Here is a 23,099-nt window from a genome sequence, read left to right as displayed (position 1 = left end):
CCCCCCTTAGGGAATGATAGCATATATATATATATATATATATATATATATATATATATATATATATATATATATATATATATATATATATATATATTATAGGGATTGTGCCATCCAAGCTTTATGTTCGACACTGTTTACGGAGCAAAATCCGTGTTCATTACTTATGGAACAATGGGTTTACAAAGGCATGAATGATAGAGTGAGTTCGAGGATTAGATAGATCAACACCTCTTTAGTAACTGATCCACACTCTGGCTGAGATATGTTCTGTATAAATGAATCATTTCCATCTGATTTTTCGTTACTCAGGTAGAAGTGACTTCATGACTGTGAGTACAATGACAGCACTTGAGTACGATTTCAGTAAGTGAACTCAGGGGCTAAATACTACTTTAGAGGATTTAAACCTTCGAACTAAAGGGAGCGAGGAAGGGCAATATACAAGTAGGCCTCAATAAGCTGGCAGATTCTGTTTGGATGATTTCCACAATGAAGTATTGGATCCGATTTGCGTCAGACTGTCATGTTTAGAATCTTATCATTTACATGAGCACACAACAGAACTGGGTGACTGCAGATAAGTTACGAAGAAGTACACATTAGATATAATTTATGTGTATTGACTGCGACCATAAACAAGAAACACTGGTGATCAAGGCGGGTGATTCTGATAAAAAGGAAACCAATGGAAACCTTGAGCACGACGGGCACGACCCTTGAGCATAATGGCCTGGTCTTTGAACCCAGCACAGATAAAGGCGAAGTAAGGTTCACTTGTACCTGTTTTACCCGCACTCACACATCTTATAATTGTCGGGTCATATGACTGATGGATTTTTCTGAAAAGTCAAAAGCTAGACTGAGTCAGGAGATGGGAGTGATACTCAGCTGAGCAAGATAAATAGCATATTAGCAGCTGAATTTAGTAAACAGCGAACTAACAGCTGACAGAGATAAACAATGGGCTGCTAGCTGACAAAGGTAAACAGTTGTCGGCAAACTAACGGAGGTAAACAGTGTCTGCCAGCTGACAGAGATAAACGTTGGGCTGCCGGCTGACTGAGGTAAATATCGTACCAGCTGCTGAGTTTAGTAAAGTGTTCTGCCAGCTAAGATAAATGGCGGGTTGCCAGCAGACTTAAGGTAAACTGTAGGCTGCCAGCTGACTGAGGTAAACAGTGGGCTACCAGCTGACTTACGTAAACAGTGGGGGTACCTGTTGACAGCGGTATACAGTGGGCTGCTAGCTGACTGAGGTAAACAGTGGGTTACCAGCTGATAGAGGTAAACGATGGGTTGGCCGCTAACTGAGGTGAATAGAAGATTACCAACGAGCTGACTGAGGTAAACATTGGCCTGGAAACTGACTCTGTCGATTTCGTCCATAATCGAGTTCGTTCGAAAACATGTTGACGTACGACCATAATTGATTGAGTGCCTTAAGTCACTTGCGATTTGTTTGTGTAACTGATTTATGGGCAAGTTTACGCCAGGAAGAACGAACGGACGACGGACTAATGGGGGAAACGGAGGGAAAATTGACACTGGACGAACGACAAAATTATTCTCTTTTTCAATACTGGACAAAAATAGTAAAGCACGGGCTTTATTCTTTCAGTAAGTTGACTTACAATGTAGGTCTTCACGTGACGCAAATTTCTTTGGTTCTCAAAAGTTCTTTTTTAAACATTTGCGTTGGCAAAGTTACCATAACTGTTGAAGATGAAGAACAAGAGGAATAAAAATGATTACTGGACTTCTTTTTTTTTTTTTTAGCATGTTTTTGTTTACTTCATCAGGAGACGGTAGGTGTGAGCAGTCATGTGGTCAATGTACCGAACTCACACAGGAAATTACGTGGCGAGATGAATGATGGCAGTGTTCATGTTGGCAGAGAGACGTTGCGGGCGTGTGAACGCGTGGTGGAGGACGTGGTGGGCAGCATCACCGCTGGAGATCCTCCTATACTACGCGTACCCTGCTCACCCCGAAGGTACGGTGCCCTAGACATGCTGCTTCTGACCTGCAGGTACGGTACCACATACATGCTGTTCCTTCCCTGTAGGTACGGTACCGTAGGAATGCTGTTCCTTCCCTGCAGGTACGGTACCCCAGACATGCTGCTCCTTCCCAGTAGGTACGGTACCATAGGCATGCTGCTCCTTCCCTGCAGGTACGGTACCCAAGACATGTTGCTTCTTCCCTGCAGGTACGGTACCGTAAACAAGCCAGTCCTGCCCCGCCCCACTCCGCGGGTAGGTTACTACAGACATGCTACTGTTTCCCCACCCCACACCAGAGGTACGGTACTGTGGGCGGGCTGATCTTACGCATTCTCACCCACAGGGACGGTACTGTGGGGTTACTGACCCTAACCACTCCCATTCCACAAATTCCTCACTGTTTCCGACTAATACTCTATTTCCGAAACAAATTTTCGGCTTCAGAAAGTTTACCCACTTAAATGGCTCCCGTTTTCTTCTTTCCAGGGGTAGCTGCTGCTGATTCAATATTCTGTATTGTAGCGAACTCTGTATGCCACTTAACCGCTGTATCAAAAATGAATTAACGTAGGTGATTGATGGCTGTCTAAAGTGTAGTGCAGTAACGCATAAGTTAGTTTAAGATAAATATGCATTTAAATTTGAAGGTTTGAAAATACACCAGTGTTTAAAACCTACATTGATTCCGTTTTCTATTTTTCTAGAACTAATGGTACATTAATGCACAACAGAAAAGTCTGGCATCGGTTACTTTTCTTTTTTTCCATTACACTATATACTCTTTTCCTACCTCTTTATCAGAGTTACTTGGATATCAAGCCCGTCCCCTCCTCCGTTCTCTTTAATTACGAACTTTTACTCTGATAATACGTAATAAATATATATATATATATATATATATATATATATATATATATATATATATATATATATATATATATATATATCTTTCATACTATTCGCCATTTCCCGAATTGCAAGGTAGCGTTAGGAACAGAGGACTGGGCTTTTGAGGGAATATCCTCACCTGGCCCCGTTCTCTGTTCCTTCTTTGGAAAATTAAAAAAAAGAAAGAAACCGAGATGGGTGAATTTCCAGCCACCCGCTCCCAATATATATATATATATATATATATATATATATATATATATATATATATATATATATATATATATATATATATATATATATATTTTTTTTATACTATTCGCCATTTCCCGCATTAGCGAGGTAGCGTTAAGAACAGAGGACTGGGCCTTAGAGTAAATATCCTCACCTGACCCCCTTCTCTGTTCCTTCTTTTGGAAAATTAAAAAAAAAAAAAGAGAGAGGGGAGGATTTCCAGCCCCCCGCTCCCTTCCCTTTTAGTCGCCTTCTACGACACGCACGGAATACGTGGGAAGTATTCTTTCTCCCCTATCCCCAGGGAATATATATATATATGTGGTGGTAAGAGTATGATGGGGAAGCCATGCCCAGGTATATACGACGTATGATTATAATTCTCACAGGACCAGGTGAATATTTACACCAGAGCCTATATCAAGTACGCCAGGATGCAGTAATGCGGCAGCCTGATCAAGTTAAAAGAGGCCAGGCTATCCTGTGCTTGAGGTGTCGAGCTCTCGTGCTCAAGCGTGTCTTACCGACAAGCTTAATGGGTCATTACTGTGCTCCTCATGGGATCCATAGCAAAAGCTGGAATAAAGTACCAAAACCAATCGACATACGTGATTAGAACTCGAAGCCTTGGATCTGGTCGTGTAATGTCATTCGTGGAGACACATTTTCTTGAAAAAAAAAAATTATATATAAAAAAAAAAATAAGTTGAGGCAGAGTTGGTAGCTCGAACCCCAGTGTAATTGTAAAACGAAGCTTTGAATCCCACAATATGAAGCGCATTGACCCCACGAACCAAGGGCTTCCCCCAACATTGTGCTACCTGTAGCCCGCCTTACTCCCCGTTGTGCAACGGGCCGACGGGGTCGAGTTCCCGCCATATTGACACTGACCTTGTCAATAGACCGGAAGCTATTATCCGTATTGACTCGGACCTCGGCGGTGAATGCCATGGGATTGGCCCTGCCTTATTGCTCGGTATTGGTGTATGCGCCATGCGCGGCCCTTCCAAGACATCTCGGGAGAAATGCGTATGTGACGAAAATGATGTGGTATACGGGTTAACGAATCGTGTGTAGCGTATATGAAATGTTGCATGTGAGACGTGTGTATGTGTAGACTGGCATATATATATATATATATATATATATATATATATATATATATATATATATATATATATATATATATATATATATATATATATTTTTTTTTTTTTTTTTTTTTTTTTTTTTTATACTTTGTCGCTGTCTCCCGCGTTTGCGAGGTAGCGCAAGGAAACAGACGAAAGAAATGGCCCAACCCCCCCCCCCCATACACATGTACATACACACGTCCACACACGCAAATATACATACCTACACAGCTTTCCATGGTTACCCCAGACGCTTCACATGCCCTGCTTCAATCCACTGACAGCACGTCAACCCCTGTATACCACATGACTCCAATTCACTCTATTTCTTGCCCTCCTTTCACCCTCCTGCATGTTCAGGCCCCGATCACACAAAATCTTTTCACTCCATCTTTCCACCTCCAATTTGGTCTCCCTCTTCTCCTCGTTCCCTCCACCTCCGACACATATATCCTCTTGGTCAATCTCTCCTCACTCATTCTCTCCATGTGCCCAAACCATTTCAAAACACCCTCTTCTGCTCTCTCAACCACGCTCTTTTTATTTCCACACATCTCTCTTACCCTTACGTTACTTACTCGATCAAACCACCTCACACCACACATTGTCCTCAAACATCTCATTTCCAGCACATCCATCCTCCTGCGCACAACTCTATCCATAGCCCACGCCTCGCAACCATACAACATTGTTGGAACCACTATTCCCTCAAACATACCCATTTTTGCTTTCCGAGATAATGTTCTCGACTTCCACACATTCTTCAAGGCTCCCAAAATTTTCGCCCCCTCCCCCACCCTATGATCCACTTCCGCTTCCATGGTTCCATCCGCTGACAGATCCACTCCCAGATATCTAAAACACTTCACTTCCTCCAGTTTTTCTCCATTCAAACTCACCTCCCAATTGACTTGACCCTCACCCCTACTGTACCTAATAACCTTGCTCTTATTCACATTTACTCTCAACTTTCTTCTTCCACACACTTTACCAAACTCAGTCACCAGCTTCTGCAGTTTCTCACATGAATCAGCCACCAGCGCTGTATCATCAGCGAACAACAACTGACTCACTTCCCAAGCTCTCTCATCCCCAACAGACTTCATACTTGCCCCTCTTTCCAGGACTCTTGCATTTACCTCCCTTACAACCCCATCCATAAACAAATTAAACAACCATGGAGACATCACACACCCCTGCCGCAAACCTACATTCACTGAGAACCAATCACTTTCCTCTCTTCCTACACGTACACATGCCTTACATCCTCGATAAAACTTTTCACTGCTTCTAACAACTTGCCTCCCACACCATATATTCTTAATACCTTCCACAGAGCATCTCTATCAACTCTATCATATGCCTTCTCCAGATCCATAAATGTATATATATATATATATATATATATATATATATATATATATATATATATATATATATATATATCTTTGGCGAGTATGTTGTGAAATGTATTTAGATAAGGCGTATGTATATATGTAGCAAGGTGTAGATTAGGAATATTTACATGAAGAATGCGGATAAGTACGTTTAGGTTTATATATATATATATATATATATATATATATATATATATATATATTATATATATATACACTTAATTTTAATATACTTTGTCGCCGTCTGCCGCGTTAGCGAGGTAGTGCAAAGAAACAGACGAAAGAATGGCCCAACCCACCCACATACACATGCATAGATATAAACGTCCACACACGCACATATACATACCTATACATTTTAACGTAAACAAATATACACATACACAGACATATACATATATACAAATGTACATAATTCACACTTGCTGCCTTTTCTTATTCCCGTCGCCAACCCGCCAGACATGAAATAGCATCCCCCCTCGCCCAGCGAGGTAGCGCTAGGAAAGGACAAAAGGCCACATTCGTTCACACTCAGTCTCTAGCTGTCATGTGTAATGCATCGAAACCACAGCTCCCTTTCCACATCCAGGCCCCACGAAACTTTTCATAGTTTGCCCCCAGACGCTTCACATGCCCTGATTCAATCCATTGATAGCACTATTCCCTGCGCGCCGCCTTTCATATATATATATATATATATATATATATATATATATATATATATATATATATATATATATATATATATATATTTTTTTTTTTTTTTTTTTTTTGCCGCTGTCTCCTGCGTTTGCGAGGTAGCGCAAGGAAACAGACGAAAGAAATGGCCCATATATATATATATATATATATATATATATATATATATATATATATATATATATATATATATATTTCAGTTGCCCGTTCCGTCTCGGCTAACATAAATAAAAGAAGTTTCAGGTCGATTTTCGGGTCAAGCGGGCCTGAGCCCTGGCTAATGAGCGCCCGGAGGGTTAGTGCGAAAATCACCCTCACGAAGTTTTCATTAGATGGATCAAACTATGGAGCGGATATTATGGTAAGGCAATGCTATATATGGATCAAAATTAGTTCGCTGGATCTCCAACTTAGGCGTTTACGATGTAGTTTTTAACACACACACACACTCACACACACACACACACACACACACACACACACACACACACACGGGCCTCCATGGAGTATCGGTTAGCGTTACTGACCATGAATCACCAGGAGGACAGCCTACGGTCGGATTTGCATGGGTTCGAATCCTGTACGCGGCAGTCGGCCCACACCCAACCCAGGTGTTTGGACTGCGATGCATCTTTGGGCACGAAGGATTGGCCTTTGACCTGACCCTTCATAGGTCAGGTCAAAAGGACAGGCCTACATAACCCAAAGACGTATCGTAGTAATCAAGGCCTGGTCCTCACACCAAAGGGGCGTACTGTTGTGATCAAGGAGGCGACCGTTCTTCTTCAAGGGTCTTTGTGAAAGGGAAGGTCTCTGGTAAGGTCCTTGGCGGGGGGGGGGGGGGGGGGGGGGGGGGGGGGGGGAGGCGCTGGCTTCCACCCTAGCGGCAGCAGCAGCTGCACCCGTAGCCAAATACTCCACTGGGTGCACCTCTCACCTCTAGAAGAGGAGGAGGTCACACACATCAGTGGGTCATCTTAATACTTGATGCGGGGCATTTTCTTTTGGTGGCTAGGGAGTAGTTGCGTCTGTTTCTACCACGTCTGTCTATAAGCCATTCTGTTCCGTCTTGAACTCTCATTACCTAGCTCTCTGTCACATCTGGAATTATACTGTGTGTGTGTGTGTGTGTGTGTGTGTGTGTGTGTGTGTGTGTGTGTGTGTGATTGCTATCCTATGTGTTACGGGAAGAGAGAGAGAGAGAGAGTAATACACTGGCGTTCCCGCCTCGTTTCTTAACCTTGTCTACCATGTATATCTTTCTCTGTGTGTGTCTCTACACACACGTGCACATCCCCCAAGCAAGACTAAGCCAGGTGTGTATGTGTATAGTGAAGCTCAGGCTAGCTCTGGCTTGCTAAGGCAGAGCAGTGACCGGGCGGAATTACCTGATCAAATTTGACCCACACTTGCGTGCGGCTCAGCGAAGCTATCGTCCCCTTGTCGGCCGTGTAACGCAAGTGCAACATCGCCATATATTCATGCACGTAGGTGCGGCTTGATGTTACGCATACACATGAGTGTCTCTGTCATTGTCCTGTGTACCCAACGCTACAAATTCGACGTTCAGCTTTGATCAGATTCAGAAGAGCGTGCCTGATCCAGCCCGCTGGACTGGGAGTGACGTGGTGATGATGGCTGGATTAGATAAATGAGACAGGTTGATAGAAAGATAGACACAGATAGATGTAAAGGTAGATAGTGACTGACAGATAGATAGATAGATAATTAGACAGAGTGACTGATAGATATATAGGTAGATAGATAGTTAGATAGACTAATTGATGGCTAGTTAGACAGAGTGACTGATAGATAAACACTCCTCCTGTCGATGGCCCGACCTTGTGAACTAAATTTGGGTCGTAAAGAAAGCAGGCTGTTGGCAACTGGAGCCCTCGACTATGACGTGGATCATGCAGTAGAAACATTACACACATTGTTTCATGTGGCACGGGTCACCACCCAATATATTTCCTTTTTTTGTCTTTTTTTTTTTTTTTTACGGTGCTTCGCGCTGCACAACAGATGGTCGGACCATCAGGCTGCCCCGGCAGAATGCTGTTCATATAAAACAGAATTATTTCAGGAACAGCTACGAGGGGTGGACGGTATTGTATCATGTCAGACACGTTTGTGTATTTCATTCTATTTTTTTTTCTATGTAGGATGGCAAGAGTAGCGTGTACTATACCACCAGGGATGTGTCCAAACCCCTCCATCTGGGGATTGCAGAGTGATGAGTTTACCATAGGGATAGGAGGGTAGTGAGTTCATCATAGGGATAGCGGGATAGTCAGCTTCCCACAGGGGATAACAGGGTAGCGACTGTACTCAAGGAATAGAAGAGAAATGAGCTTACCCTCAGGGATGGCAGGATAGTGAATATGCCCTCCCCTCTAGGGATAGCAGGTTAGTGTGTCTGTTCCTTCAGGGTAGGTGGTCTGCCCCCAATGGGGATTGGTCATCCCTGCCTCTTACCAGCTTGTGGGGTTGAGGTTAGGGAGTCCAGTCCCCATCTGGATCGTTTCTCCAAAATGGCACGTGAGGAACAGATCCAACGCGTGTGAGTAAGAAGAGAACTAAAGATAGCATATCTTGACGACACACCGCTGCCGGCGCGTGTCGTTGCTGGGAATCACGAGATCCTCAACCATCGGAACGTAAACACATGGATGATACTCGGACACAACCATCGTGTCATCCGCCTCGTCCGTCTGTAGGAATCAACGGATGCGCTCCTACTGGAAACGGGAAAGACCTCCACAGTCTCTGGCAGCAAGGTTCCGCCCGCAGACACGCGATGGAACCCGGCTCCACTACGCGGTCCACACTCTCTCTCCTGCGGTAAGGTTACCCCTGTAGAGGGGGGTGGGAATTAGAGGCTCCTATCTCAGGCCTAGAGTTCGTCCATGGCGATTCGTCCGTAAGGGGGTGGGGGAGTGTCGGGAGACGTTGAACGGTGTGGGTCGTCGGAGCAAGCTGACTCCGCGTATCTCTCATACCCCGCACACAAACAATAGAAAACCATACCGTTGATTGTTGCTTGCACTTAAATTATTACTTTTCCCATGTTCTCGTCTTTCGTCGTGTTCTTTATCATCTCCCCCCAGCCCCTTTTTCTACTAAAAGTCCGGCCTCGATGTTGACGTCTATAGGTTAATGGTACTGGAGCCTCTGCGCTACGAAAAAGAAAATAATGTTGCTTACCGGGTTGAATATTATGGCGTCGGAGTGGGGTACTTTTTCCCATCAGGAGCCAAAACAAAATCCTCTCTGAAATAGCAGAGAATGCTGAAGGCCAGTGGGAGCTTTGTGAGATCCAAAAAGTAAAAAAAAAGGTACCTTGGGTAATTGTTTTACAAAGTTTCATGATAGGGTTAGATTCTGAACTTTACGTTAAAATTGGCCTTTCGTGGGTCAAGTAGGGTTAACGTTGGTTGCGTTTCGTTGCCTCGGTTTGGACAGGATTAGATTCACTTTTACGATCGGTTTTCGTCATAGAAAATGGGGACATGAGCGTGAAAATGGGTGGGTCGTGGCGCATGGCAGTGCCGAGCGAGGGGCGTCGGGATGGGTGATGCCACAACCGCTGGCTTCGTCAGTTCTTTGATGGACGCAACACTCGCTCCTGCAGCTCAAGGCAACACTCAATATTGGTCTAGCTAACACCCGGCAGGATGGTGTCGAGGCTATTACATCATCTCTTAGCAAACACTTTCAATAGTCGGTTTGTTGTTGTGGTTATTAGCATTGTTATTATTATCATTACTGCATTTGGTGTTTGTAGTTGATAATGACAGAAATGACTGTTGATATATGCTTATACTTCCTGGGGGATATCTTCTGTGGTGTTTATGATTTACAAAACCTTGCAGTTACGCATGGGACTCAACCCAGCCATACATCCACCCACCGTTGAGCGTTGTGAGGAGGTACAGGGAGGAGGAGGAGGAGGTGGGAAGGGGAACGAACGCATTCACTGATCGCCCGCAGGCATGTCGAGTCTCGCCTCAGTACCTCGCGTTGTACTGCTGATGAATATGCATCAGGCACTGTAGCACCAACAGATGAACAGCTGGAAAAAAAATTACATTGACGTAATAGGTTTAGTGTGCGTTAAGTAGCGCGATCGAGAGCACATTATAAAAACAAAACAAAAAATGATAAAGGCGTCACATGTAGCGCGCTACACTCCTGGGCTTATGTGTTCGGGCGCCGGCATAAATTTGCAGGGTTTAAAGCGAAGTGACCTGCGTCGACACGAAGTTAAAATTGGGCCGGAGAGGTTATGTGTTTGTCCACCTGACAGTAAAATCTCTTTTAAAAAAAAAAAAAAGTAGAGAATAAACACCCCCCTTTCATAACCCCGCTGGCTGCTGTAGGCTCTAATGGCATCGAACCCTAGCGTTTAAACACTGGGTTATTTTGTCAGTCATGCGACGAGAATCGGGCGTTATTGGATTAACGTGTGATTGATAAGTGTGCAAAAGAGAAACACAGAGAGAGAGAGAGAGAGAGAGAGAGGGAGAGACTCTTGAATGTGAATGTGTTGAGAGGGGAATCTAATGATGGTATGTCTGACCATTACCAGGACCCCTGCTGCCACAGTTCCCTTCAGCAGTTTCACGCACTGCGGTTCTCGAAAATCATATTGTTTCCGACTATCGCTGAAGTATCCATACGTTCCTCTCTACCTACGGAGAGAGAGAGAGAGAGAGAGAGAGAGAGAGAGAGAGAGAGAGAGAGAGAGAGAGAGAGAGAGAGAGAGAGAGGCCTTCGTTTTTTTTTACGAATTGTGGGGATCTAACTTACACCAGACGACTGGTAAGTCTAAGGACATAAGTCCCAGCGCTCGTTCATCCGTATGTGGGGTGGGGGGGTGGGGGGGGGGGAACTATCGAACAACCCAGTTGGCTAGGCGCCTCCTGCAACACAGCTGCAGCAGCAACACTACCGAGGCAAGAACATTATCAGCAGCACAAGCGCAGCGACAGAAGGATCCAGCTGCACAAACAGTAGCAGCAGTTGTAGTAGTATTAGACGCAGCTCCGTAGATAACAGTGGTTAACAGAAGCAACAGTATATAGCAACAGTTGGCAGAGCATTACCCAGACGCTGGTGACCCACTCACCATTCGTAGTCCTTTTGTTTCAATACTAATGACAATAGTAATAATAATAATAATAATAATAATAATAATAATAATAATAATAATTAGTTGTAATAATATAAATGATAATGATTATTCTTCGACGTGTACTTTAACAATATACATATTGCAGTGTATGAATACGAGAATATCGATTTATTTTATGATAGGCTCCGGTCGGGTATTTGAAGAAAACGGCAAAGTTTTTTTTTCTATGAAGGGAAATAATCATGAAGACGAGTGGTAGAGAAAGAACAGGAAAGGCGTACGGTATACGTAAGCCAAGCACATTAAGTGTACTAGGCCGAAAGCATGGTTTTAGTGAGTGTAAAAAACCCAGCAATCGTGACAGGGAAGATGTAAGACTGGTTCTAGGCATCACTTGAACACTCGCAAGTCAAGAGGGTAGCGCTTCCCTGGGCGGCTGCTGTCCACAACCAAACTAACACGGAGGATGTAGGATGGTTCTAGGCATCATAGTCAGCTCTTCCACGTCAGGAGGGTAGTACATCCTGTTAGCACTACATCCTCTTCCTGTTGAGTCTGCAGACTCCTATGCAACAAAGAAACGGAGGTTAATGGATGTTAACCCACCTCCACTGTGTAGTAAATAAACCAGAAGGTCATGTTGTTCCTCTACTGCATCTGCCGTGGTGTAATTTCTTGTGTGACGCCACTTGTATATACTGGCATTACTCCTGTGTGACGCGCCGCCCCGGTATGTTGTACTTAATCTTATGTGACGCCTCCCTGAAATACTATTCGTTACCCCCAGTGTGACGCCGCCCTGGTATACTGTAGTTACGTTGTGTGACTCCACTCTGGTGTACTGTTATCACCCCTGTGTGACGCCGACCTGGTATACTGTAGTTACCTTGTGTGACTCCACTCTGGTGTGCTGTTATTACCCCTGTGTGACGCCGACCTGGTGTACTGTAATTACCCCTGTGTGACGCCGCCCTGGTATACTGCAGCCTGGTATACTGAAGTTACCCTAATGTGACGCAGACCTGGTATACTATAGTTACCACTGTGTGACGCTGCCCATGTTTACTGTAGTTAGCTGTGTGTGACACCGCCGACATAATGTTCCTCCAGTGTGACGCCTTCTTCCCACAGTGACGGCAGCGGGGGCGGCAGAGAGAGCCTTGTTAGCCTGGGGGCCGCCCGCAGCGCCCGCCGCTTCACCCAGCTCCTCTACACCCTGGCCCAGGTTTACCGCCACGTCGCCAGCGGCACTTACGCCACCAGGAGGTGAGACCCCAGGGAGAACCAGGACGGTAGAAAACAAACCCAGTCCAGTAGGTAGGTAGGTAGGTAGATGAGTAGAAACCTGAGGGAGTGCGACTGACTGGTGTTCACAGACGGTACGATGGGTTTCAGGAGAAAAAAAGGAGAATGGTCGTGTCGAAGTGGGGCAGGTGTGTTGTGTGTGTATGTGTGTGTGTGTGTGTGTGTGTCTGTGTGTCTGTGTGTGTGTCGGGAGAGAGAGAGAGAGAGAGAGAGAGAGAGAGAGAGAGAGAGAGAGAGAGAGAGAGAGAGAGAGAGAGGCTGGGAAAACAAGGGTCCCATGAGCGAGTAAAGCGAAGGCCGCTGGTCAGCTCCTCTGAGGGGGGTCTGCGGCTGGCTGGTACTCTGGAGGCGCGGGTGGTAACGGGAACGTCCCGGAAACAAATGACTGGCGACACCTCCGGAGAAGATGGTTTGGAACGCTAAGGAGCAGGTAAGTGTGGTACTTGAACACTCACGCAACAGGAACTGGAGGAACAGAAGGGGCAAGCGACTGGGAAACCTGGTGGAGCCAGTGGCTGCAATATTCAAGGGGAAGTGATACCCGGGTATGACCTTGTACGGAAATACGAGACGGGAAGATCATATGAGTGGAGACGTAGAGATAGAGAGATGAGTGGGAGACGTAGATAGAGAGATGAGTGGGAGACGTAGAGATAGAGATATGAGTGGGAGACGTAGAAATAGAGAGATACAGATAGAGAAATGAGTGAAATACATAGAGATAGGGAGATGAGTGGGAGACACAGAAATAGAGAGATGAGTGGGAGACAGAAATAGAAATGAGTGGGAGACGTAGAGATAGAAAGATGATTGGGAGACATAGGGAGAGAGAGATGAGTGGGAGACGTAGAGATAGAGATGAGCGGGATACATACAGATAGAGAAATGAGTTGGATACCTAGAGATAGAGAGATGAGTGGGAGACGTAGAGATAGAAAGATGAGTGAGAGACGTAGAGATAGAAAGATGAGTGGGAGACATGGAGATGAGTGAGAGACGTAGAGATAGAGAGACGAGCGGGAGACGTAGTGATAGAGAGGCCTGGTGCAAGTTGAAAGTTAAGGAAAGCAAGACGGTAGAAGTACACAGCATGTTCAATAGACCAAGTATAACCTACTGAAGTCATAAATATTTCTCTTCTTTTTCTAAATCAATGTCAAAGACTGTGAACAGATGGCGTCGCCAGATCCTTAAAGGCGTAGCCGCTAACGAGAGACCCTATGGAGGTCTTTGGGGAGGAAAAAATATACGCTTCTGGCTTAGGACTCAGCAACAGGTTTGTGAATGTTGAACGTTAATGTCATTAACACTGGTACTCCCTCCCTCCCACCTCCCTCCTCAACACTGGTACTCCCTCCCACCTCCCTCCTCAACACTGGTACTCCCTCCCACCTCCCTCCACAACACTGGTACTCCCTCCCTCCCTCCTCATCTCTCCACCCTTCCCCTCAAAACCCCCCCTCTATTTCTTTTTTATGAGCAGTCGTTGAGCGAGCTGGCGTCCCTGACGTGTCATTATGTATTATTCATCCTGATGGTTATTTTTTTTCCTCCTCTCTAGCACGAAGAGAACTTCAGCAATGAACGTATTTATTCCGTCCCCCCTCATCATCATCCCCCCCGATGACAAACGAGGTGAAGAATGTCCAACTCGCATTAAGCTCTGTTAATTAATGTGTGATTAACGAGGACTCTTGTTTCGGAGGGGGGGGGGAATGGCTGGCTGGCTACCCCAGGATTGGGTTCCCAGATGATCCCGTTCTCAGGACTCGAACCGGTGTCAGCCGTGTGTTGACCACCCAGCGAATACGACGAGTAGGGTTCACAGTGGTGGTGGTAGTCGGCCTTCCTGGCCCGCAGAAGAAGTTGAGCCACTGTTGAGAATCTTTTTTTTTGTTTTTTCTTCACAGTGCTCAACACTAGGAAGAAAACGTAAACCCGTGGGAGGGGGGGGGGGGCGGTTCTCGCGTCTGGTTTAATTTCGTTAAGGAGCGTTTTATTCGCACGTTGGAAAACAATATCTTTGAAGGAAACTCAAGAGAAATTGCCTCGAAAAAGATATTTTCTCCGTCTTGCAAAGTTTATTTGCAATTCAGGATCTGCTTATGGATGATTTTAAAGCGAGACACAGCCACTTACGAAAGTGCTAGCAACGTGTAAGTGTAACTTGTAAGAAAAAGTTACATTAAATTCATTAAAGATAAATGAGTTGGATTTTTAGTATCAATGCTCGTCTGTCCACTGTAACCCGTGTCTTACGGACGCTACTGGACGTCTACGTTGGTGCCTGTCAGTCCAGCAGGCGCCCTTGAGCGCCCGTCCACTCGAAATATGTCTGCCGGACGCCAGTGGGGCGTCTGTCCACTCTAGTCGACGCATTTCAAGCGGACGCCAGTGGGGCGTCTGTCCACTCTAGTCGACGCATTTCAAGCGGACGCCAGTGGGGCGTCTGTCCACTCTAGTCGACGCATTTCAAACGGACGCCAGTGGGGCATCTGTCCACTCTAGTCGCATTTCAAGCGGACGCCAGCGGGGCGTCTGTCCACTCTAGTCGACGCATTTCAAGCGGACGCCAGTGGGGACGTCTGTCCACTCTAGTCGACGCATTTCAAGCGGATGCCAGCGGGGCGTCTGTCCACTCGACTCTATGTCTGCTAGACGCCCGTCCACTGGACGCCTGTCTCCCCCAACCTTTAACCGTCTCGTCGTACAGCCCGCCCAGACTCGACAGGCACCGACTGAATTTTGTCTCGGTAGAGCGGCGCTCGGCTCCTCCTCTCCCCACCCCCCCAAGGGAGGGAAGCATGGCGTGTCACACACTCCACCATTTCCACCAACATTTCCGGACATACACATTTCTGCCTGTCCGCTTGATAACTGCTCGTGAGGCCTGACGCTCCGCAACCAATTCTTGTCGCCAGATGCGCCCCTGTGCGATATCCCAGAGACAGGGGATGACGTTTGACCCCATCTGAGTAGGGCGGTGCGACCTCCAGGGAGGAAGGGGGGAGTGGCGGCCCGGCGTCTGACCTGACCCCGAAGGGATTAGGCTAGACCCTCCTTACATATATATAGTTAAGTCACCATTTTTTATGACCTGCGGTCACGTTTTCCTTCATTTTTTCTCCAAAGTCTTAGATTCTCTCTCTCTCTCTCTCTCTCTCTCTCTCTCTCTCTCTCTCTCTCTCTCTCTCTCTCTCTGACTTTTTTTTTCTCCTCTTCCTATACAAGGTTTGTCTTCAACAAGGCTCTGATGTCCTTGGCTGAGGCTCATACATTATTAGAAATGAAATAAAAATAATTCTCAAAACGAATAAAATAAGGCGGCCATTTTCAAGTCCCACATCACAAAAATACCCTTTTTTTTTCTCCATTCGAATCTTTGGCTTCAGCTGACTGAGCGTTCCAAGAAAATAGGGTGGGGGAAGGGGGGGGGGGGGCACTACTCCACGTAATAATTCCCTTTGGTGCTCCCACACTGTGCGTCAGCCTCGTTGAACAAGGCGTAACGAGAGAACCCTCACACCCCACCCCCTCACCTCACCTCCCTTTCCACGTCACCAGCCGTTGAACGACGACGAATTGGGCTCGCGCGCGGTGTACTCCCCTACGCGCGTAAACGGATCCGTAACGAAGGCAATCGCAACGATGCCGTTCGAGTCGTTGAACGAATCTCGTTCGACCGCATCGTCCACGTTACCTTTAATTCTATATACAGATGGACCGCGGGGGCGAGGGGGGGGGGGGGGGAATAGAAGTCTTTAATTCTATATACAGATGGACCACGGGGGCGGGCGCGGGGGGAATAGAAGTCTTTTGGTATGACCGTCTTGAGCAGGAACGCTCCGACGGCGGCCTGGCCCTTGCACGTGACTCTCGGTGGGTCAGCGGTGGTTTCCACACGGTAGGACACGAGAGATCCGAGAAGTAACGGAGGAAGAAAATGGGGGGAGTTGGTGACGACGAAGACCTGCGGGACAGGATTCATCAATCGCTCAAGTGTTTCTTCTCTTTCTCGCTTTCACTCGCCTCCCCCAAGGGCATGCCTCTCATATCCTGTCTTCCAGCAACAGACAAGCATTCCGTCATTAAATACAATATACTATAACGCTTGATAGATAAGACCCACACACACACACACACACACACACACACGCAAGACGCGAGCCAAACAGGTTTTTAACTTTCTCTCTCAAAAAAAAAAAAGAATCGTAAATACTTTCCCTTGTCTTTTCACTTTCCGTTTAATAATTCTATATTTCAAATTAGGGCCCGGCCTTGATGTGGACTTTTCTCCGTGAGCTTAAACACAAAAAAAGAAAACGACGCCAGGGTTTGAGGACGGCGTAAGGAAACAGACAAAGACTTTCTTTTTCTTTTTTTTTTTTTTCTTGCTATCATTTGAGGAAATCCTACAGTGTGATGAAGGGGAGCGACGTAACGGAAGCTTTGTTCAGTGGGGAACCGATGTTCTAAGCTTGGACGCTGCGCCTTGAGGGTCAGGTCAAAGGGTAAAGCACCATGGCCAAGAGGCCATGCCACACTCTGTCATCGAGGGGGTCGTACTGTTATACCGAAGGGGTGTTCAGTGATTCTAGTCCTGCCAGTTGTTATACTGAAGGGGTGTTCAGTGATTCTAGTCCTGCCAGTTGTTATACTGAAGGGGTGTTCAGTGATTCTAGTCCTGCCAGTTGTTATACTGAAGGGGTATTCAGTGATTCTAGTCCTGCCAGTTGAAGGTCATGGATTTGTATTTAAGGCTTCTGCCCCAGCTGTTGTCAATGATTTTTCTTCACATGTTGATATATGACATGACTATCTTGGTGTGCCCGAAGACGCTAATAACGTAAGGTGTGTGTGTGTGTGTGTGTGTACCCTCAGAAGGCCGTCGTCCGGTGCTCTTTTGATCCACCAAACTGTGCGTCCGTGCCCCTCCCAGCTGCCACTAGCATTCGCATCATTCCCTCCTTCGGTTCATCCATACTCGACCGAGTCTCTCTCTCTCTCTCTCTCTCTCTCTCTCTCTCTCTCTCTCTCTCTCTCTCTCACACACACACACACACACACACACCAGTTTACAAACAGCGTTAAAGGAAGGACTTGTTTTCTAGGGACGTGAACGGATGTACGTGCGTCGCCATACTTGCAACCACATACACACACACACACACACACACACACACACACACACACACAAAGAGGCAGCTTAAACCAGCTATTTTCTACCTGTAGCAATGGTCTCTCTCTCTCTCTCTCTCTCTCTCTCTCTCTCTTCTCTCTCTCTCTCTCTCTCTCTCTCTCTCTCTCTCCTCACAACTGGCCCCGTCGTTTTGTAAATAATTTTCCTCTCCTTTCTGTCCACTTCCACGTCACTCGCAATTTACATTTCGAGAGAATTCAAAACACATTTTTGCCACTCCTGTGGACGACTTTTATAGTTTCTGGTGATGTATATTTCTTTATCGCGAAAAATAAGTAATTTTCGACTTTTGTAAATTCGAAACGAGCTATTTTTTGTTTGTAAATCTGTCCCGTGTGTAAAATTTCGGAACGTGAACTGGCGGCTTCTTTTCGCCTCGTCCCTCATGTTAGGAGCAAAAACTCTCCTCTTTTTTTCGTACCGATGCTTGAATATACTCATCCATCCCACCCATCCCCTTCTCTCTCTCTCTCTCTCTCTCTCTCTCTCTCTCTCTCTCTCTCTCTCTCTCTCTCTCTCTCCCTCCCTCCCTTCTCACTTGGTAGATTTATTTTTCCTTCAGAATCATCCTAGGAGTGTAAAGGACCCCAAGTCTCTCTCTAACCTATTTTTGAGCATCAAAGGACTCTCTCTCTCTCTCTATGTCTCTCTCTCTCTCTCTCTCTCTCTCTCTCTCTCTCTCTCTCTCTCTCTCTCTCTCTCTCCTGGCGCTAGTTTTTATCCTGTGTTCCCCTATTTAAGTGGGTCTGAGTACATATGAAAGCATCATACTTTTTTTATTTCCGTTTCTCTCTCTCTCTCTCTCTCTCTCTCTCTCTCTCTCTCTCTCTCTCTCTCTCTCTCTTCTCTCTCTCATGGCTCCTCTTTCCCTTTTCTTTCTTCTCTTTCCTCACCTCCTCTTTCTTCGTTTAATGTTTTTCCTTCCCCTATCACTGGATTGCAGACTGCAGCTCTTCCCCTAGTTTTTTTTTTCCCAACATGCCCACAGATTACTAGGTGGTAACTGTTATCCGGTAGTTTCGCAAAACACCCCCTCAAAAAAAAAGAGAGAAAAAAAAGATAAGGTATACGAGCGCTGTCAGTGTCTGCACATCGTTTTCTTTCCTTACTGTTTGCTCTTCGGTATTCAGATGTATTCAGATACACTCGGATGTATTTCAACGGGAGAGTAATTCCCCGCCCCCCCCCAGAAAAAAAAGGTGTATACGAGCAGACAGCTCAATGGCTGTGGCGGAATCATTTCTACGCGACAGCTTTTTAACTTGCTGCTCCTCGAAATGTTTTGTACCACAAGCTGCGCGTGCGAAGACGGAGCTGCGCATGCGAAGACGGATCCGTTTGACGCCCCGCATCCGATTCATGAGCAATTTCTACAACAAGAGTGTCTGGTATGTCCGACGCCCGCATCAGATGGACTTACGAACAGCGCTCCCCAGTGTCTTGGAGAATGATATCTTTACGCATATTATTGATGTTTAGACAACAAGAAAATAATTTGCCTTCCTCACGTATATAATCCCGCCTCTTTCTCTGTCGGGCCCCCGGCGGCCCCCAAAAAGGATATTGCATATCAGGAGGCCCGACATGTGTGACACAGGCACATCACCATGAATATTGCACCAATACCAGCAGGCTACACGAGTGAGAATAGGGCACATCACCATGAATATTGAACCATACCGCCGGGCATATTGCCATGACCATTAAACCATACCCTCAGGCCAAACGTGTCTGCTCCTCGCTCCAAGAACACCACTCCCTACCCCCTCACACAGTCCATATGGAAACGACGTGTATGAAGTCCAGCCACGTCCAACGCATCCCGCTCTCGCTGGCAGGATGTCTCACTACGTACCTCACCACACCTCCCCTTTACCACCTCACCACGAGGACTGGTGAGGTGTTTGATCATGGCACCTCCGTTTTATAACACTTCCCTTCATCACCGTACAGTGTGGAAGATCAGAACGTCACAAGGGTGATCACTTCGACTCTCCAGATGTAACGCTTCCCCCAAGCCACTACATCAAGGGTGCTCATTACGTCCCTCCAGACGTAGAGCTTCCCCAAGCCACTACATCAAGGGAGATCATTAAGTCCCTCCAGATTAACGCTTCCCTAAGCCATTCCTGTGGCTGCCGAAAACCTTCTTCCACAGGAGAAGTTCCAGTACAGTTCCCCCTTTGCGAGGCTATCTACCACGACCCTCCAAGAGAAACACCGGTCTCATTAACCACTTCTGCGCCTCTCCGACAAAGGAAACCTCACGTGTAATTACCTATTTGTGCAGGACGGGGAGAAAGTTCTACACTCCTGGGCCCCAATCTCTTAAGATGAGAGAGAGAGAGAGAGAGAGAGTGTGTGTGTGTGTGTGTGTGTGTGTGTGTGTGTGTGTGTGTGTGTGTAATTTCAGTTGTCCCAGATGTGCTCTTTCAGCACAAGGGAGCGCTTGCTGGAAACGCATGCCAGTCCCCTTCACCATCTCATTTCAAGCTGGCATGTATAGTGTTTTCTTTCCTCCAAGGCTTACGAGCTTTAGGTAAGCGTAACCACCAGTCTTCATGTACCAATCCACTCAACCTACTGTAGGTTAATAATATCCTCCTTCGGTGCATCATGTATCCATTACCTTCGTCTACGTATTTCTATCGAGAGTTTAATCTCTAAGGGGGAATGTATAATCATCTTCTCACTAATTACCTCCTCTTAAGGCCCTTCAGGCCTTTGATCATAATCTTCTACCGTAACCTGTGATAGTATCTCCCTCCCCCTAGTTAATTTACACATGAATGCACCTGAAAACCTTGATCTCTGACCGGATTAATTCATGAATTTCATCTTCCGTAAGGGATGTGTACTACGAAAACGTGTGGCTGTACCGCTCGCAGGGGACGCTGGACAGAGCGGCGGAGGACGTGGCCAGGCTGCTGAGGGTTCCTCGCCGTAGCCTCCACCTCACCATCACGGGCAAGGGCCTTGTGGCCGGCTCCCTCACCTACACGACTCACGACGGCACCATCGTCAACGTCCATCAGGCCCAGAATGGTGGGACTGCTCACGTCTTGGGTCCACCCACTCTCTCTCTCTCATCACCTCTCGTTTTCTTTCCCTGTCGTACTCTCTGCCTTCTTGTTATTTCTGTCATTATCTTTTTTTCTTGTTTAATAGCCTGTTTTTACATGTAGGAGGAGAGGGTTACATAATTGTTGGGTCCCATTTCTCGTGCTTTCTCCTACTGTATTTATTCTACTGCGTTTTAAACTTGTATGCTCTTTGCATTCACGCTTTTATTTATTCCATTGAACCACAACTTTGATGCACAACTATTTGAGTATTTTTTTGTAATTTTTCTTCTAACAATATTCATGCTCTATTCAGTTTCGTGTTATGGCATCTGGTTGTCCTGTTTTTGCATCTTTCAAATAACTGTTCAATGAGGAGGTCATCTAAATGGTTTACAAACTTGAAGGTTGTGACCAAATCACACTTCTCTTTCCGCTTCCATAATGCACAAAGTTATAGTCTCAACCTCAAGCTGAAATGGAGCTCTAAGTTCTGGTAATATCTTTGTTTCCTTCTAATGGAGCTTCTCTGTTTGTTCTTTGTACTCCATTAAGTGGAGAGACTAAACTTGATAAGTATAATCAACTCTTGGCCAAACACAGGATGTGTACAGTTTACTGAATATTTCCTTATCCAAATAACTGAATGCAATTCTCGTATCTGCCAGCAAACAATTTATCTCCTAAGATATGATTCGATCTTTTAACATCTCCGGAAGTCCTGTGATGTGTATACGAAAGCCACCAATTGTTGTCGGCCTTATACAATACACTCTTTTCAGAGAGTGGCACTCATCGTCCCTCCCGCTTGTGATGACCAAGTGTTTAATAATATATACACAATGGTTTACAGGAGCACTACCTACCCCGATATTTTATAGCATTGGTAGGAGAAATATTTTAAAGAGGTTTGCCTCCTCCTAGCGTTGAGTCAGTCACCTGCTACAACATGCAGAATTACTGAGGGTACAGTCTTTGAGGCTTAAGCCCCCAACGGGGCCATTGGAGCTGCTTTCAGAGTCAAAAACTGTGGTCTGAATAGCAATGTGGTCTTCGCCAATCAGGTATGCTGGTGCCAGAGAGCGTGGAAGGGCTAACGGGAGTGGTGTCGGAGGCGCGCTACATTCTGATCGTGGAGAAGGACGCCACTTTCCAGAAGCTCGTGGAGTCTCAGGTCCACCGCACCTTCGGACCCGCCATACTCGTTACGGTTAGTATTCGGGGCACTGAAGCATGGCCATGGGTACTTGATGAGACGAGGGGACTTAGGGGAGGCCAAGGAGTACCTAGGTGAGCCAAGGGCTCGTATGTTACGTTTTGGGGACCTACGAGAGGCTTGGGGAGTCAGGTGATGGTAGAGGTACTAGTTGAAGTTTAGGGGCCTGTAGGTGAGGCCAAGGGATGTAGATGAGGCTCAGGGACTTTGGTGAGGCTTGTGGAGCTAAGTGAGGTTAGGGATAATAGATGAACTTTGGAGACGTGTATGAGGCCAGGGGTACAATGTGAAGCCAGGAGCCCCGGCTGAAGGTAAGGGAATATGGGTGAGTCTAGGGAACCTTTGTGAGGATAGGGTTCCGATAGGACTAGGGGTCCTAGGTGAGGCTCGATGTAGTAGTTGGGAGCTAAGGAACCCTTGGTGAGACTAAGGAACTATAGTGAAAATAAGAAGCTTTTGTGAGTACAGGGAACCCTAGGTGGTAGTATTGGACCTAGGCGAGGCTAGGCTCTCGGTAATGCTAGGGCCCCTAGGTGATGCAAGGTGTGGTCAGGGCACTGATATAGAATCAGTGAACGAGAATGAGTCATTGCCAGGTGATGATGTCTGTGGCGGTAATAACTGTTTGAGAATAACATTCATAATATAACAACACATGAAAACCAGATGCTATTAAAGATAAGGAGGTGTACTACAGCAGACGGGACCGAATCCGACTCTGGCATAGCAGCCCACACACCAGCGGCCAGGTTTATCTTTGACGGAAACAGAGGTACGTGCGTGATGGACCAAGACCCATTATGCCCTACCACCCCTTGTATA

At 46.2% G+C, this 23,099-nt stretch overlaps 1 protein-coding gene across 1 annotated transcript in view; it reads left to right on the top strand.

The window, feature by feature from the left end:
• mei-W68 (meiotic W68) overlaps positions 1-23,099 on the top strand; it is a 48,547-nt gene that overhangs the window by 9,644 nt on the left and 15,804 nt on the right. The window contains exons 2-5 of the mRNA XM_071669165.1: positions 1,898-1,996; positions 12,626-12,760; positions 20,848-21,044; positions 22,126-22,271. Of these exons, the coding sequence (XP_071525266.1) occupies positions 1,898-1,996; positions 12,626-12,760; positions 20,848-21,044; positions 22,126-22,271 (577 nt within the window). The remainder of the gene's footprint in view (positions 1-1,897; positions 1,997-12,625; positions 12,761-20,847; positions 21,045-22,125; positions 22,272-23,099) is intronic.

This window comes from Panulirus ornatus, chromosome 14, assembly GCF_036320965.1.
Source record: "Panulirus ornatus isolate Po-2019 chromosome 14, ASM3632096v1, whole genome shotgun sequence".
Taxonomy (NCBI): Eukaryota; Metazoa; Arthropoda; class Malacostraca; order Decapoda; family Palinuridae; genus Panulirus; species Panulirus ornatus.
This window is presented reverse-complemented; position numbering and strand designations above follow the sequence as displayed.